Genomic DNA, 17876 nt, shown 5'->3' on the forward strand with positions numbered 1-17876 from the left:
CAGTTTTCTTTCCCTTCCGTCTTCGTTCTGTGCACACGCGAAATCGCTCCCTGGATTTAACGGGGATGGTGGGCAAAGGAAGGAACTGAACTCCTAGTTAGGCACATCCTTTCCGGATTTTGTTGGGAATGGCTGTCCCGTCTAACACCTTGCCAAATCCTCCAAGCCCGGCTTAATTGCCACCTCTTCCCTGAGGCTTTTCCTGCGAGGTAGTAGTCCGGCCAGGCAGGCAGCATGCGGTCAAATCCCTTGTCTACCACTTAGTAGCTCTGTGACTCGGAGCAAGTACCTTGGCTTTCCTCTGCCTTGTTTCCGCATCTGTACAATTCTCACGATAAACCACGTAAAATACTTATGGTTGGAGGGGAGTGATGTGAAGTGGGGCTGCTGCAGGATAGACAGGGACCACGTCAAGTAAGCTGTGTTAAAGATACTGGACTTTTCCCTGAAAGATTGGGACGCCACGGAGAGTTTGATGCAAGAGAGTGGCATGATCAGACTTGCACTTAGAAAGGGCTGTCTGACTTTACATGGATAACCTCAGAGAATCATTTAGGAAGCTATTACAGTAGTCAGTCGATATGAAATATAATAGTAAAAATTGTACCTTGAAATAGAGATGGAAATAAATTGATGTATTTGGGACAAGTATAGATGAATGACTTTAACACTTGTACTCTAGGATGGAGCTGTCCCTGAATGCTGTATGGCAACATTTGGTCCTCAAACAGAAGACAGACATTTTGAATTATAGGACACATTTCCATGGAAGTACATGGATTTTAATAAAAGCCAAAAATGTTGTGAGAAGTTAAGCACTACAATAATTCAAAATAGCCACAGCTACTAGTCATACTTTAAATTTTGTTGCCTATTTAGATTGTGGCGTCTGTTCTCAAAGTGTGGTTCCTCAGCCCGCAGCATCAACGCCACCTGGGAACTTCTTAGAAATGCAAATTCTTGGACTCTGCTTTAGACTTCCTACAAACTCTGAGGGTGGTGCTCTGCAGTCTGAGTTTAACAAGCCCTGAAGGTAACCTTGATGCACACTAAAGTTTGAGAATACCTGCATTGTGGCAAAGAGGAGCCAGGAATCAAATCACATTCATTTCAAAACTGCTAAGGGCCATCCCACCCTTCTCTCTTCCTCTCAAGAGCGAAATGACTGAAGGAGATGTGGTTAGAGGGATAACCTTGGATATATTCTAACTATTTTTTAAGCTATTCATGTGTAAAATCCAGCAATTAAGTTTATTTTTAAACTATTTTTTATAAATCTATTTTATTTATAAATCTATTTATTTTTGGCTGTATTGGGTCTTTGTTGCTGTGCGCAGGCTTTCTCTAGTTGTGGCGAGCAGGGCTACTCTTTGTGGCGTTGCGTGGGCTTCTCATTGCGGTGGCTTCTCTTGGTGCGGAGCAGGGACTCTAGGCACGCGGGGTCAGTAGCTGTGGCTCGGGGGCTCTAGAGCGCAGGCTCAGTAGCTGCGGCGCACGGGCTTAGTTGTGCGTTCTTAGATGTGGGATCTTCCTGGCCCAGGGCTCGAACCCATGTCCCCTTCATTGGCAGGTGGATTTTTAACCACTGCGCCACCAGCGAAGTCCCCAGCAGTTACTTGAGACACACCTTACAACGAACAGCCACAGCAGTGAGTGGAGATACCACATTTAACTATCTGTTTTTCATTCTTTGAATACACATTTACTTTGTCTCTGATATGTGTCCAGCCCTGTGCCAGATGCCAGGTGTATATCTGTCATCAAGACAAAGTTCTTGCGGCAATGAAGCTCTGGCTGTAGGAGTTACACACAAAAGCAAGCAAACAAAATACTTTCAGCGAGTCAGTACCTGTTATGAAGAAAATGAAACATGGTCATGGGGTAGAGGAAGGTCAGGAAATGCTTCCAAGATGTGAAGGGTGAGAAGGAGCCAGTGAGAAGGGATCTGGGAGCGGAGAGTTTCAGGGAGAGGAACAAATGTATGCCAAGATCTTTAGACCCAAATAAGCTTGGTGTGTTTCTGGAAAAGACAAAATGCTAGTGTGTCTTAGAGTATAGTGGGTGAGGAGGGTCCTGGTGTGTCTCTGTTGGATACTGCTTGCCTATAACAACAGTAATAGTCTCTTATTCATTCAAATTGACAATAAAAGATTTTAAAGCCAGAAGAAAAAGGAAAGCCACCTATAACGGGGTACATAATATTTATTTTAGATTCATTTGAAAGTCACCGGTTTTATTAAGGCTTCGTGATATTTGCACGGTGTTTATTGCTCCTCTAACAGCCTCTCCCCAGCCAGTCACCGTAAAGCAGGGGGCACATCACTGTTTTGGTTCCTTCCTACTACTGTCACTCCCTGAAGTTCTTCTGCCTATTTTGTTGACTTATTTCCTTTGTGTCCCTCTCGCCTTCTAAAATGTGAGTTCCAGGGTGGCAGGACCTCGTCCACGTGGTCCACTGCGCGACGCTCTAGGGGCTCAGTGAACGTCTCCGAGACACAGCCCTGCTCCTGCGGCACTGGGAGGAGGGAGCCCAGGCGCAGGATCCCGGGAGAAGGTGCCAGTGGAGATCCGGGGACTGCGGACGCCCCGGGGACAGCCCAGCGCCCAGGGCTGTCCTCCAGGCCACGCCCCTCGGGCCCGCCTCCGCCAGCGCGGGTCCCTTTAAGGGCGGCGAGGCCGCAGCCTCGCTCTGGGGCTTGAGCCTGCGCGCTCGTTTCCCGCTCGCCCCGCGCGCCCCACGCGCCACGAGCCCCGCGCGCCCCACGCATCCGGCGCGTCCCCGGCCCCGCGCGCGCCCCCCGCATCCCGCGACCCCGACGCCCGCTCCCCTGTCCGCAGTGTCTCCTCCCGCGGACATGGCCCCGGTGTTCGCGGCGAGCGCCCGCCAGGGGCCATGATCCGGCTGCGCGGCTGGTGCGCGCGGAGGCCCCGCGGCGCAGCGGTGCCTGCGGGGCCCGCTGGGCTGCGCTGGGCGTCGGGCGGGCCTGCCGGCCGCGCCCTGCGGGTGCTGGTGGACATGGACGGCGTGCTGGCCGACTTCGAGGGCGGCTTCCTCAGGAAGTTCCGCGCGCGCTTCCCCGACCAGCCCTTCATCGCGCTGGAGGACCGGCGCGGCTTCTGGGTGTCGGAGCAGTACGACCGCCTGCAGCCCGGGCTGAGCGTGAGCATCCCCGCCCCGGGCGCGCGTGGCCCTGGGAGTCGCCACCCGTAGCACCGGGTCCTAGGGGCCTCTGCGTTCGATAGCTCTTGGCTGTCATCGAGGGCTTCTCAAAATTCAGGAGCACATAAGGCATAATATACCTAACTCCCTATCTTCAACTGACTTTTTAATTTTGGCCTCAAGTCACATTCCCGTTTCTTCCTCTACCTGAATTTGATGAGCATCTTTACCATCCATTCTTTTTTTCCCTTTTCCACCAAAGTGTGGTTCCCAGTAGCATCGAGGTTGCAAGTCTTCCTGGACGGCACACAGGGAGTCGTGGTGGGTCCGGATCTATTCCTTGACTTATCCCCTGCCCCAGCCCACCCAGCTGAGCACCTGAGCTCTGACACCAGGAACGTTCTTAGATCGCTTGGTTTGTCCATTTAAACTACTTGGTGAAAGGTATGGGATCTTGCCATGGACCAACTTAGAGACCTAATGTTTTCTGCTGTCCCTCAACTGGCCACCTAAGGTGGCTGCCAGGGGGAGTTGATGATGATTTTAGAACCTATTTTGTAACCCCAGGTTGCTGCATTCCCTCCTCTGTGAGGCAGACATTATTTTCTCCCTTGTGAGGTGAGGAAACCTGTCCCATGTCACAGCCAAGAAGGGTCAGCCTGGATCTGAGTTGTCTGTCCGCTTGCCAAGGTCATTCAGTCCTGTCCTCTGTCCTCCTCTAACAAGTGCCAGTTGTTTGATTTACAAAAGGCATCTGGACAGTAATTTGGTTTGTGGGGGGGTGGGTGTTCAAAAGGAAATGAAGCACCATTTCTTTTCATTAACACCAGGCGCTTCAGAAGGCAACTTTCCCCTGAGGCTGGGGTGCCGACCTCTCCCACTCCCGATACCTCATTAAAAACTTTAAACCGGAGAAAATGCCCTAGTAATTTTTGCAGGCCCAGTAATGTTCTCCCCTGCCCTGTGTGTGTCTTCATTCATAGACGGCACTCAGCGTTGCCGTCCGGGTTCTTCCTTTCCTCCCAGGGCCGTGTTACTGTGATGCCACTAAGCCTGTTACTGAAATGGAAGTCCGTGTGCCCGATGCAGAGAGGCCAAACAATACCAAAACGTCAGAGTTTGGAACAGAGAAAGGTCTACTGCAGGGCCATGCAAGGAGATGGATGGCTCATGCCTTCAAACCCCAAACTTCCCAAAAGCTTTCAGCAAAGCCTTTTTCTAGGAAAGGTGAGGGAGGGGCGTGGTTAGTTGCTGCAGACTTCTTGGTGTTAGATCCTTTGTTCTTGAGGTCAGGTCATGGTCAGGTAACGATGTTCCTGTAAATCTCCACCAAGCAAATGTTATTCTCTGTTCTGACAAGAAAGGGCAAGGTCTTACGGCGCAATTTTCACCCTCGAAGGTCCAGGTCCTGGCTGAGAGGAGGGGGTCTCTGCGGGGCCGGTTACCCTTCCCTGGAGCGTTCGTCCAGCAGCACCAAGTCTGGGTCCTCCCGCCAGTGCCCAGGCCCGGCTGAAGATGCAGATCTCAGTTGGCGGCTCCCTCAGGTCCAGGTCCCGCAGATGCCACTGCCATTAGGTCGCCCACCCCCGCAGCTCTCCAAGGACAGTGGCTCTTCTAGTCCATTGTGCCAATGTGCAGACTCCGGGTCTAAGGGAATGCATTACTGTCTCCCAAGAACAAGGCCTGGGAGCAGAACTCGGGCACCGAGGAGGGGTGCTCCGAGAGCTCACTGTGCACTGCCGCTCCTGGGAACATTGCAGGCAATGGGGCTTTAATAGACGCACACGTGACCTTTATCCCCAGGCACAGCTCATAGCAGGACCTCCCTGGTCTCCCCTTGGCCGAGCTGGCCCAGCATCTGCGTTAAAACCTCCGTGTCAAGCACCCGGCTTCCACACGGAGGCATCCCTGCTTTACAAAATGTGGGTCTTTCTGTGTTTCCTTTGAGCCTCGCTTGCCGAGGGGTGAGCAGGGCGGAGGGGAAGGCATAGCTCGTTTTCACTGACTTAGAATCTTACACTGTTAGGGCAGTTGAATGGGCCTCAGAGGAAGGAAGTCCCTTGACCAGGGTTTCAGGGAAAGTTGAGGGGGAGGGAGGTAAGCTGGGGTGCTGAGGGGAAATGGTTAGCCCTGGGCCACAGCCTGCTTTCCACCACTCACACTGCTTCGCTTTGAGTCCGAAGCCCCAAGTTCAAGTTCTGACAGTATCACCCTGAAGTGGCCTTGAATAAAAGCTTCAGTGAAGCCCAGTTTCCTCATCTGTAAATTGGGGGTGGCAGCTCTTGCCGCTTGTGGGATGTGAGGCTCAGACAGGAGAGGGCATATATTAGCAATAAGTACTGATGTGCTTAAGCCCAGGCAGCTGACGACAGTATTGCCCGTGTGACCTCCGTGCGCTCCCCGTATGCCGCCGGGGTGGCATTTTTTCGGAGGGTGGTGTTCTGACAGCGGGTGGGGGAACGCTTCCTGCATTGCACACATGGGACATGGTTTCCTGCTTCTCAGAGGCTGGGGGTTGTCACTTTCCCCTTGTCCTGGCCCTGGAAGGGGGTGACACACTGCAGACATGAATTTGGCCGGCAGCGTAAGACGGACACTCCTAGCCGGGCGGTTGGGAGCCACCGTTTTGCTGTGTGACATTAAGTCAATCCCTTCCCCATTCTGAGCCTCGGTTTTCTCACATGTGAAATGAGGGTCTGGATTGGGGGCTTTTAAACTTTAAAAGCAGCAGAATAGTTGTGTGTGTGTGTGTGTGTGTGTGTGTGTGTGTGTGTTTTAACGAAGTATTTTATTGGCATCCCAACGCGTAGCTCAGATAAAGAGCTGTTCTGCCGATGTGATGCGGAGCCTGGAGCTCTGCTCGGTCTGCCTTCTGCCCGCACCCCCATCCCTCGTGGCACGGCGGTGCTCTGAAGGGCCTGAGCTCCTCCAGCAGTTGAAAGTGAGATTCCAGCGCCCTGGCAGGACCCAGCCCACCCTCGCTGCCTCCAGGGGGCCTCAGGCCTTTAGAATCAGGCAAACGTGTGGTTCCTGGGGGCCAACCTTCTGTCCCCGCCAGCTCCAGCAGGGCCTGTAGCAGCTCTGGCTTCAGAATCCACAGCCCCAGCACCGTAGCTGGTCCCTGTTGGATCCTCGCAGAAGCTGGCTCCCTCCTGCAAAGGGGCCGGAACACACGCCGGTGCCAGCTCCCACCCTTCCTCCCCTGGGAGCTGCGTCCTCGCGGTGTGAGCTCGCAGGGTGCTGAGGACCCTGGACATCACCTGCACTTCTCCCCTTCTCAGGAGAAGGCGATCAGCATCTGGGAGTCGGAGAATTTCTTCTTTGACCTCGAGCCTCTGCCAGGCGCTGTGGAGGCTGTGAAGCAGATGGCCAACCTGGAGAGGTGAGTTTGTCTCGGCCCAGGGTCCGCGCCCCTTCCCGTATCACGTCACCTCTGCTTCTCGTTCCTCACCCTGCACGGGCCTGCGCGGTCCATCCTCACGGGGCAAGTCTGTAGGCTGTTAAGATGCTTCCATCCAGTAACTTGGGAGAATGTCGAGTCTAATTTGACGGGGTTCACTGGGTGTTCAGGGTTCATTTATTCAGCAAATAACTGAGAACTGACTGTCAGATGCCTCTGGGCACCAGCGGGTCACAAGCGAACAAAGCGCATTCCCTGCTCTCCTGGAGCTTACAGTCTAGCCAGAGAGCAGGTGTTACATAGAGCATCACATCCGGGAAGACAACCACGAACTGGGATCAGTGCTGAACACAGAGAGCCAGGTGTGTGCAGGGGTACGATGGGGAGACCTGGGAGATGGGGTGGGGGAAGCGACAGCAAGAGGATGAGGGGAACGTCTTCCTGGTGCTGTGAGCTGAGGCCCCCGCCCGTGCCCACCGCCCATCGAAATTCAGTGGCACTTACAGCGCTCCCCTGAGGACCTCAAAAAAGGAAATAGCCTTACTGAGGTGCAATTCACATACCCTGCACCCACGTGGTTTTTAGCGGGTTCACAGAGATGTCCAAACAGCACCATAGTCAACTTCAGCACATTAACAGTCACTGCGCATTCCTGCTGTCTCTGGACAGCAGCCTCGGCAGTGGGCTTTGCTGTCTCTGGATTTGCCTAGTCTGGACGTTTCACTACGTTTCTTACGATACCTCGCCTCCTGTGACTGGCTTCTCTCACTCAGTATGATGTTTCCGGGTTCATGTGTGCCGCCAAGTGAATCAGCACTTCATCCCTTTTCACTGCTGAGTGATTCTCCATGTGTGGTTATGCTACGTTCTGTCCATCCGTTCCTTAGTTGATAGATCTCGGGTGTTTCTTCTTTTTAGATGTGAAGAATAACACTGCAGTGAACGTTCACGTACGAGGGTTTTTGTGGCCGCATGTTTTTATTTCTCTTAGATGTGCACCAAGGAGTGGAACTGCTGGGTCATATGCTGAATCCAAACTACTTTCAAAGCAGCTGCACCATTTTACATTCCCAGTAGCAATGTCTGAGGGATCCAACTTCTCCCCAGCACTTGCCATGGTCTTTTTTTTTTTTTTCCTTTTTTTTTGCGGTACGCGGGCCTCTCACTGTTGTGGCCTCTCCCGCTGCGGAGCACAGCCTCCGGACGCGCAGGCTCAGCGGCCATGGCTCACGGGCCCAGCCGCTCCGCGGCACGTGGGATCCTCCCGGACCGGGGCACGAACCCACGTCCCCTGCATCGGCAGGCGGACTGTCCACCACTGCGCCACCAGGGAAGCCCGCTATGGTCTTTTTGATTCCAGCCATTCTAGTGGGTGTGCAATGGTATCTCATTGTGGTTTTAATTTGCATTTCTCTGAAGACTAATGATGTTAAGCATCTTTTGGTGTGCATATTAGCTATTTGTATATCTTTTTTGGATAAATGGTTATTCAAATCCTTTGCTAATTTTTTTTCAATTTATTTGTCTTTTTTTGTTATTGTTAACTCATAAGACTGCTTTATATGTTCTGGATAACAAGTCCCTTGTGAGATATATGACTTGCAGATATATCAAAATAAAAACTTCGGGTTTCAAAGTTTTTATTTTGATATAATTCAATTTATTTATTTTTTTCTTTTGTCGTTTGTGTTTTTGGTGCCGTATGTAAGGATCCTTTGCCTAATCCAAGGTCACAAAGATTTGCTCCTGTGTTTTCTTCTAAGAGTTTTATAGTTTAAGCTCTTATATTTAGGTCTTTGATCCATTTTAATTTTTGCATATGGTGTGAGGAAGGGGGTCCCACTTCCTTCTTTGTTGTGTGGAAAATCCAGTTGTCCCAGAACCATTTGTTGAAAAGACTCTTCTTTCCTCTGTTGAACGGTCTTGGCTTCCTCGTTAAAAGTTAGGCCGCAGATGTTAGGATTTACTACTCTGGTCTATGATTTGAACCTGATTTACACCAGAATAATGTACTGTAACTTCTTCCACCTGTAGCAAGAGCCTGGCGAGGCAAAGAATGTGTATTTTTGCACCGAAGCTTTTAAAACCTCTGTTCTTGTCTGGATCCTCATTTCCTGGACCACGTTCACCAACTGTATTCTGGGGAGCTGGATGGCACGGTGGTTAAGTCTCAGTGTGAACTGGAGTTAGACCGCTTCTCCAGAATTGACCCCTCAGCAAGTCTCTAAACTTTCAGTCTCTTCATCTGTAAGATGTGTGCAGTGTAAATGTTAGCTGCCACTGTTACTATTCTGCAGGACTTAACAGGTGTGCAACAGAAGGGTGTTCTTTTTTTTTTAATATTTATTTATTTATTATTTATTTATTTTGGCTGCACCGGGTCTTAGTTGCGGCATGTGGGATCTTAGTTCCCCGACCAGGGATCGAACCCGGGCCCCCTGCATTGGGAGTGTGGAGTCTTAACCACTGGACCACCAGAGAAGTCCCGAGAAGAGTGTTCTTTGACCAAAGCAGCATGGGAAACATCAATGAGCGGAGTCTTTCCTGTGGGACTTCTCAGAGCTTTTAGTTTGTGGACGTGCATTGAGATTCTTCAGGGGGCGGCAGAGGAGGAAGCTTTCTTTATTTTTAAATTTATTTTTATTTTTGGCTGCATTGGGTCTTTGTTGCTGTGCGCGGGCTTTCTCTAGTTGCGGCGAGCGGGGGCTGCTCTTTGTTGCGGTGCGCGGGCTTCTCACTGAGGCAGCTTTCGGGGAGCACGGGCTCTAGGCGTGTGGGCTTCAGTAGTTGTGGCGCATGGGCTCAGTAGTTGTGGCTCACGGACTTAGTTGCTCCGTGGCATGTGGGATCTTCCCAGATCAGGGCTCGAACCTGTGTGCCCCGTGTTGGCAGGTGGATTCCTAACCACTGCGCCACCAGGGAAGCCCCAAGGAGGCAGCTTTCTTCTCGTGGGTTCTGGCCCGGAGCACTTTTTCACAGCTGCCCTATTAACGCATTTGCAGAAATTCCAGTCTGAGATGTCCAGGTTGAGACCACACCACTGGTCCTTTACTTCCGCTTTGGCACTTAGCGGGTGGGCGATTCTGACGGTCAGTCCATGCCCAGAGTTTGGGCTGAGAGAGGGGTCTAGCGGATGGCTAATCAAGTGGATGGCTCTGTGTCTTGTGCTTTGTGCAGGAAATGAGCAAGGTGACGTGTTAGAGGTCACCGGGGAGGGGCTACTTCAGGGGCAGATGCTTCTCCAAGGGGGTGATATCTGACGTCAGACCTGTAGGATCGGAATGAGTAGTGAAGGGCGGCGGGGAGCAAGGGTACAGGCCCTGGGAGGGGAAGGGGTTTGCTGACTTGGGTAGCAAACGAGACCAGGAGGGTGAGGTTTCAGTGAGTGTGGGGCAGGTGGGATGTGGAGGAAGAGGTTGAAGAGAGAAGGGTGTCATCTAACTCAGGTTTTAAAAACATGGGCTCGGGGGCTGAGTTCGGCATTTCCTTGGCATTTCTCCAAAGAAGAGCTACAGATGGCGATTAAGGGCGTGAAAGTTTGCCTCAACATCGTTCGTCCTTAGGGAAATAAGGCAGAACCACAGTAAAAAGCCGCTCTGCACCACTAGAACGACTGTCGTAAAAAAGATGGACGATCGTGGGTGTAGCCAAGGATGGAGAGGGCTGGGAATCCTTATCGCAGGTGGTGGGATTGTAACTGGCGCAGCTGCCTTGGAAACCGCATCCTCAGGATGTTGGATACAGAGCCGCCTGTAACCCAGCAGTTGCACCCGAGAGAAACGGAGACACAGGTCCACACGGACCCTGCGCACGGGCGTCCCCAGCGCCACAGTTCCCGGGTGGAAGCGGCCCCACTGTCCATCCGTGGTAGCATGTAAACTGAACGTGGAGCATCTATACGAGGGACGTTACTGGGCAGTAAAAAGGCCCACAGTTCCAGTGCCCTTGAAAACATGACCCTGAATGAAAGAAGCCAGTCGCAAGAGACCATGTACCGTGGGGCTCTGTTAACATGAGATGTCCAGAACAGGCAAATCCATGGAGATGGGAAGCAGGCGGAGACCCAGGGTGCCCGGGATGCCACGCCCTCTGCCCGGGGCCTCAGTCTGACGCAGGCCTCTCGGGACTGCTCTCCAGGGATCCCATCCCCCGTGGGCTTGGCCCGATGAGACAGTAGGTGCCGCTCCGGGGGCAGGCGCCAGCTCGATGAGGACAGGGGACCAGCTGGCACTGTTGGCGGGCGCCGGGCCCGGGGCCGCGGGAGGAGCTGGCGCAGCACAGACCAGGGTCCACAGGAGTGCGTGAAGCCTGAGCCGCCGGCCGCACCCTTGACCTAGAGACTCCGGCTCGGCTTGTAGGTTTCCTGCCTCTGCGCCGTGTGAGGCCCTGATGTACGTCCCTTGAGTAGCTGGCTCTGGTCCTGTAATGCCTTCCTCGCAGGCTGGTACTCGCTGTTTCTCGGCATTTCCTGTCACGTCCCAGGGACGGCCGTTCCTCAGCTCTGCCAACCTTTATGGCTGGCTGCACGGGGCTGCCCTGTGGTTTGCCCGGCCCCGAGCTGGTGTCGGGCCGGGGCTGGGGTCACACGCGGCGGCCGGGGCCGGGGGGACAGGGCATCGCAGGCCATCGGGGACCGGGCTTGGGCAGGGGGACGCCGGCGCCCAGCCTCACCCTCCGCCTCTCCCCCAGCACGGACGTCTTCATCTGCACCAGCCCCACCAAGATGTACAAGTACTGTCCCTTCGAGAAGGTAAGACGCCTGGGGTTGGGCCTCTTCTCGCTTTGCCCCACGTCCCAGGGGAGGGCTTGGACCTGCACCCATGGCCGCCGCCTGCTGGGGCTGCCCCTCCTCCCGTCCAGCCTCCCGGGTCTGGGCCAGGGCCTCCTCCCAGCAGAGTCTGCGATTCTGCTGCGCCCTCTGGGTGGACCTGGCGAGGCACCAGGTTCTGTGGGAAGGTGACCGTCCCCGTTGGTGCAGCATCGACGTGAAGGATGGGACGAGGAGAGGATGTGGGTCGGGGAGGGGCTGGAGGCCACCCAAACCAAGTATTTGGGCATGAAAAGCCTCACAAAGGTGAGACAGTGGAACTGCACTTCGCTCCATACTCACTTCGTCATCTTTATGGAAAGTAGGTAGAATGACATAAAACTGAGACTTCTCTGGAGGCTGGGAACTTGCAGGGTTGCCAAACCCAGAGAGATGGTCTGTTCCCCGGGGGTGGGTTCACACCAGAGGTGGGCCCAGGGATGCTCCTGCCCCGCGGAAGCCAAGGGGCTTCCCAAGTCTGGGAAGGTGGGGCTCGGGGGCCGACCTCGGCAGGGGTCCAGCATGTCCCCTCGGGACCTCTCCTCGCCCGGCTCCACGTGAGAAGCAAACACACACGGTCAGCCAACGTTCGGCGCCTCCTGCGCTTCACACGGAAGGGATGCGCCTCATCGGGGCGTCGCGGGCGCTGGCCTCCACCGTGCACCTCGTGCTCAGGACGCCCCTCAACCCGCCAGGACCGTGAGTGCAGCTCACCTCGGGGGGCGAGTGGCTCGGCTTGGTCAGCGGGGTGGGCTCGGGCCTGGAGGCGTGTCCAGTCCCCAGCAGAGCAGTGAACTGGGGGCTCGGCATCCCCTGCACGCTAGAAGTGGGCATCGTCCGGCCCCTCGTGAGACCCCCGGCAGAAGCTCTGGGAGTAGCCAGTGTGTTTCCACAAGCCCCCAGATGCGCCGTGTTTGAGAACCGCCGGGCTGGGGCAGCTGTTTCAGCCAGGGCTGCGGTGGAGGCGGGGCTGGCTGTCCGGCCCTCGGGGTCCTCGTCCCTCCCCCAGGGTTCAAGTATCATCTCCCTGCCGACCATCCGGCCCGTGCAGCCTCAGCCCAGCGCTCCCCTCTGAGCTCCAGATGGCTCCGACCTGGTGTGTCCGTCCCAGGGGTACCGACGTCCTTGTCCCACGTCCGCCCCTCCCTCCGAGGCTGGAAGCACCACCCTTCTTACCCCTCGGTACCTCAGCAAGCCTGCTTCCTGCTGATGCTTTCGTTCAAGCACACCTCTGTCTACATGGCCATCTGGGGAGAAATGCTGACATAGCCTCGGAGCTGCCCGTGCATTTCGGCTCCACACGCACACCCCCGGGGGTGCGGGACATGTCCCGCTGGCCCGACTTTAAAGCCTTTAGTTGTCTCTGCAGCAGCTGTGTCACCAAATGCTGCTCTTCCCTGAGGCCATGGAAAGACCTCCTCCCTCGAAAGTCTGTCTAGTAACTCTTTTGCTGCGTGTGGTTCAGATTCGGTTTGGGTCGTCTTGACAGATTCTGGTTCGGGAATAACACCACCACTTTACCTCGGATGGCTCTGTGTTCGCCAGGCCGAACTGTTTCCTGCCTGAGTGTCTTCAGGGACCAGACTTACGATTGGGTGGAAAACGAGCCACCTTCCCTCCCCAGCCCCACCCCCACAGCGGTGCCCTCGGACCCTGGCCCCCACCCTGGCCGGGCCCGGGAGTCAGACGAGAGCTCTGGGCCTCAGACCCCCCCACCCAGCCTCTCAGGGCCTCCGTCTCATAACCAGTGCGGTTGTGCTGATACCTCCCTGGGTCGTAGGAAGGATGCAGAAGGCGGCATTCACGACCTTGCTAGCAGTAAACGTCACCCCTGTGTCTTCTCTCCGGCCCAAAGACCCCCACCCAGCACGAAAGAAAGAACCTCAGTGCACTTTTCTCAAACCAGAAAGCCTGGGCAATTTCACGGTTGATTATTTTTTCTGCATTCTTGGATCCTGGAAAAATAAGTTAGGTGCAAATTTGCCTATACAACTTCAATTAAAAACTACGTTTTGAAACGTGGTAAATTTTTTTTTAAAAAAAGGAAGGAAGGAAATTCTGCCAACTATAGATACTTCTCTAACTTATTTCCCAAATTTTCTCTGATTAGCCATTACTTTTGCAATAAAAAAGTAAATGCTTTTTTGGTTGGCAGTCATTCGGCCAACGTTTACTGGGCACCTGCTGCAACGCTAGGCGTCTGGGGCTTAAAAGAGCCGTCTCTTTGCTCTCGGGAGCTGAGGACAGTGTGGCAGGAAGAGAGACGGTCATCACTCTGTCACAGGCTCTGTGGTCCCCCAGGAAGGAGGCCAGGGCAGGTTCCTTGGGGAAGGTAAGAATTGGGTGGAGTCACGGAAACGAGAAGGCAAAGCACTGGAAGGACAAGTTCTGAGTAGACCTGATGCGGCCGAGGAGAGAATCTCTGAGCTTAAGGGTATCTCAGTGGACACCCTCCAAACTGATGAGCAGAGAGGGAGCAGAGCCTGCCTGCCCTCCCCCCGGGGTGGCCTGGAGACGCAGCTCCGATGGCTCCCCGTGGGCCTGGAACGCATCCGGGCGGGACGTCCGCGCCCTGCCCCCCACCCTCGTCACCCCCTTGTTGTACCGCCTCAGAGCCTTCGGGGTGCGCACCTGCCGCGCGGCTGTTGTGAGGCTTCAGTGTGGGGTGCGACGGGGCCCTCAGAGCAGCTGAGCTGGAACGGGAGCCCCAGCCGCCCCACCTCCCCTGGCCGCGCGGGGGCTGCCGTGCCCCCGTCAGGGCCTCTCCTCCCAGCCGGAGGCCTGGGGTGTCCGCGCCCTGGCCCGGTGGACGGCCCAGGGGTCAGCTCGTCTGCTGTCAGTCCAGCTCGGTGTGGAGACTTAGCCTCGCGAAGCTGTTTTGTGAACCTGACAGCCCCCTGTTATCTTGTGATGGGGGGTCTTCCTGAGAAGGTGGCCAGTGTGGTCGCTTGCATGGGGTCCTCCATCTGCTGGGTTAGGTCACTCAGGAGCAGGGCGTCGGGGGAGCCCCCGGCACTGGCACCATCTGCTTGAGACCCTCTCCCGCTCCCGTCGTGGGTCCAGTCCTCACGTGGCCTCCGGACGAAAATTCATCGGGTAGGACAGGAGGATGGCCAGTCTGTAAGGCGTTGTTTCGACGCGCCTTGGAGCTCCGTCCCCCTTTCCTTGCCCTAGAGCCTCGCCGCAGGGGCCGGGGCGTCTGCTCGGAGCCACGATTCTGCCGCCTTGTGGCCGAGGGGCCGGGACGGTCCTGTTGTCCGCTGAGCGTGGCAGTCTCCCGGGGTGGGCCCCTCTTGCAGGAGAGCCAGCTGTGCCCCCTCACGGCTCCACCTCCCCCCGCCTGCTGTCGTTCCAGTACGCCTGGGTGGAGAAGCACTTCGGCCCTGACTTTCTAGAGCAGATCGTGCTGACCAGAGACAAGACCGTGGTCTCCGCCGACCTCCTCATAGACGACCGCGTGGACATCACAGGCAAGTGGCCTGCAGCGGGGGAGGGGCGAGCGTGGCGGCCAGGCCTCACGGCCCCTGACTCCCCTCACTCATCAGACATGTGTTAGGCGTCACATCCAGCCTTAAGCCGCGCGTGGAGCGAGACAAGATTCTTCTCCGCGTCCGGCCTCGGAAGGGGCCCCACTGGGAGTCAGGAAGAGTGGGTCCTGCCTCTGGGGTAACTCGCTGGGTGGCCTCGAGTGAGTCCCTTTACACCTTGAAGCCTTGCCCTCGTGCAAAATGAGGGCTGGACTCTGGCTTCCAAACGTTTGTTTTTAGCAACAGAACCCCTCCCTTTTTTTTCCCCAGAAGTAATTTGGACTGAACCTCATGTGTTAAAGCAGAAAGGCAAAGCCTAATCTCTCTAGTTGAAGGTGGTTTGGGAGCTGTGTTTGTCCCTTTTGCTGATGGGCGACCCCCTCCCAAAAAATAAACAAACAAACCTTGGATTTGCCTAGAAAGGAGAGGGGAAACTTATTGGTTCATCAAACTGAAAATCTGGGGTAGGAGGGCTTCAGGCACGGCTGAATCTAGGAGCTCAAACAACCTCCGTCAGAATTTGGTTTCTTTATCTCCTGGTTCTGCTGTTCTCGCTGTGCCTGCATACTCTGGCAGATGCTCCCCTCCTGGTAGCCATCACTAGTTTCAGGGTTAAATCCTATGCTTTTGGACACCTCAGTGGGAACGTTTGAAATATTCCTTCCCTGATGGTTTTTGGAGCTGGCCTGGGAAACATGCCCATCTCTACCCCGGTCAGTGTTCAGAAGGTAGAATCCACAGGTGTGCCCGCCACCGACCTCCCAGACCATATGGTTTCCCTAGGACAGTCAGGGCACAGTGCAGGGGTGGGGGAGGCCATGACTTCGAGGGGCCCAGGGACCCACTCGGCTTCTGTAGGGGAGGACGGGCGTACCCTCTTCCGCAGGGGAGAGGCCGTACCGGAAGGGCAGGTCACCACTGGTGGCGTCAGTGTGGACTCAAGGGACTGAAGCCTGCGGGGCTTTTGGGGCCCACGGTCAACAGCTGGTGACGGAGCTGGTCCAGACGGTGCAGGATGGCTGGGCACAGGGGCGGGGAGGGCGGGTGTCTTGAGGCTCAGCCTCCAGCAGAGGCCGCGGCCGTAGGGAGCGCGTGGTCACTGTTTGCCGAGCACCCGCTGTGGGCTCTGGGGCTGCGAGGGGGCCCGCGTCCAGCCCCCGTGAGACAGGGCTGGTGCGATCGCCTGGGGCCCCGACATGGGACTGAGGTGCTGCTTTCCCCCCAGGGGCCGAGCCGAACCCCCACTGGGAGCACGTGCTCTTCACGGCCTGTCACAACCGGCATATGCGGCTGCAGCCCCCCGGCCGCAGGTTGCACTCATGGGCAGACGACTGGAGGGCCGTCCTGGACAGCAAGCGGCCCCGCTGAGCTGGCTGAGCCCCGGCCCCGCACGTTGCCCGGCCTGGCCTTACACGCACCTCGGGGCAAGCCTGGCCCAGGGCCCTGGACAGGACACGGGCGGCCAGGCCGACCTCAGGCCTCCGGTCAGGGAGGAGCCCGGGGCGTTGTTCAGAGGGGACAGCCCTCCCCTCCCTCAGGGAAGCCCCCTCCCCGGCCAGCAGCCGCCTGGTCTGAGGGTGACGTAGGAGCAGGTGGGGACAACCACCCCGCTCTGAACCACGGCCCCTGCTGCCCGGCGACCAGGGGGTCTCCCCCGTGGACCTGCCCCGGATCCAGCAAACACGGTGCGAGTTCTGGGCCGTGCCAGGCTCTGTGCCAGGGGTCCTCCCTGGGCCCCGCCTCTGACCGGCTAGAGGGCTCTGCCCCCCTCCCGCTCCCCCCACCCCGGGGGCCAAAGGCTTAGATGTTCGCTGAAGGCGTGAACAATAAATGCTGTTCTCTAGTCCCCGCCCCAAGGTCCTCCGGCATCTGGCCCCTGGGCGCCCAGCTGTCCCCCTGCGCTGCTGAGAGCCTGGGTTGGGGGTGCAGCTTGGTGGGTCTGCCTCACCACGGGGCCGCATGGGGCCGGGAGGGACGGGCCCTGACGGTGGCGCAGGTGGCAGCGCTGGCGGCTGCGGTGTCCCCGGGCGGGAATTGGCCTCGTAACCGGCCACCCACGGCCCGCGCTTTCTTGCCCGCTCCTGCCCCCACTGTGCTCCCCACGGCTGCTCTCCTGGGACCCCCTGGTTGTCCCTTGGGCCCCGGGGGTGGGTCGGGCAGGAGCAAGGGTGAGGAGAGCGGCTGGTGGGTCCCAACTGGAGGGTATCAGGGCTGCATCACATGGGCTGGAGGCCCCTGGCCCGAGCAGGGTAGTGTCTGGAGGAGTCCCGGCCACCCTGGCCTGTGGCCTGGGAAGGAAGCGAGACCCTGGGACTCCGGGGGCACAGGAGAGCAGGTCACACGCGCCACGGGGTGTGTCACCTTCTTCCTGGGCTCTTTACTCTGCCTGCTCGTGCCGGCGGCCAGCAGCGGCCTGCCCACTGGGCCCTCTGCACCCGCCCTCCGAAGGCCTCCCTGCTTAGAATGATCAAGTCCGGATGCCCCAGCTCTGGACCGTCCGGGACCGCAGCCTCTGCCTGATGAGAACTGCGCCCTCCCCTGGACGTGGCCACCTTGTTCAAGGCTGTCTTGGGCTCTGTCGGTTTCTCAAGCGGGGGGGCTGGGGAGGGGCTGGGGGAGGGGCTGGGGGGAGGTGCTTCCTTCATGCAGAGATGTCCTGGGGAGGGCCATCCCTCCCCGTCCCCGGGTAGTGTTGTTGGCCCCGCTGGCGTAGCCTGTGCCCTGAGATCGGCTCTGGGACCCCACGTCTGGTGGGCGGACCTCTCAGCCACAGGGAGACACCTCCGCGGGGTATGCTGAGACCCCCAGCCTGCGCTCCCGGGCCTCTGGTGCAGTGCAGGGTGTGAGCAGGGGTGGGGTGAGGCCCAGCCAGAGCCCCTCCCTCGCATCTGGGCTCTTCCAGTTGATGGCTGCCCTGGGTTTTAACGGCCAGTTCAGCTCAGCTGGAATCACTCACCCCAAGGTAGAAGCCACTGCAGCTGC

The 17876-nt window shown here is 56.8% G+C and overlaps 1 protein-coding gene across 2 annotated transcripts; it reads left to right on the top strand.

The window, feature by feature from the left end:
• The first annotated feature begins 2657 nt into the window (after positions 1 to 2657).
• Positions 2658 to 16737, top strand: NT5M (5',3'-nucleotidase, mitochondrial). 2 transcript variants are annotated; one of them, XM_067714273.1, is made up of 5 exons: positions 2658 to 3160; positions 6442 to 6542; positions 11250 to 11310; positions 14723 to 14837; positions 16120 to 16737. In XM_067714273.1, exons 1-5 carry the CDS (start codon positions 2894 to 2896, stop codon positions 16260 to 16262), a joined length of 687 nt encoding a protein of 228 aa, XP_067570374.1. In that variant the 5' UTR covers positions 2658 to 2893; the 3' UTR covers positions 16263 to 16737. The 2 variants fall into 2 exon arrangements, with proteins under 2 accessions (XP_067570374.1, XP_067570375.1); XM_067714274.1 differs by lacking the exon at positions 2658 to 3160 and adding an exon at positions 4187 to 4387.
• Positions 16738 to 17876: the final 1139 nt, after the last annotated feature.

Source organism: Pseudorca crassidens, chromosome 19 (genome assembly GCF_039906515.1).
Source record: "Pseudorca crassidens isolate mPseCra1 chromosome 19, mPseCra1.hap1, whole genome shotgun sequence".
Taxonomy (NCBI): Eukaryota; Metazoa; Chordata; class Mammalia; order Artiodactyla; family Delphinidae; genus Pseudorca; species Pseudorca crassidens.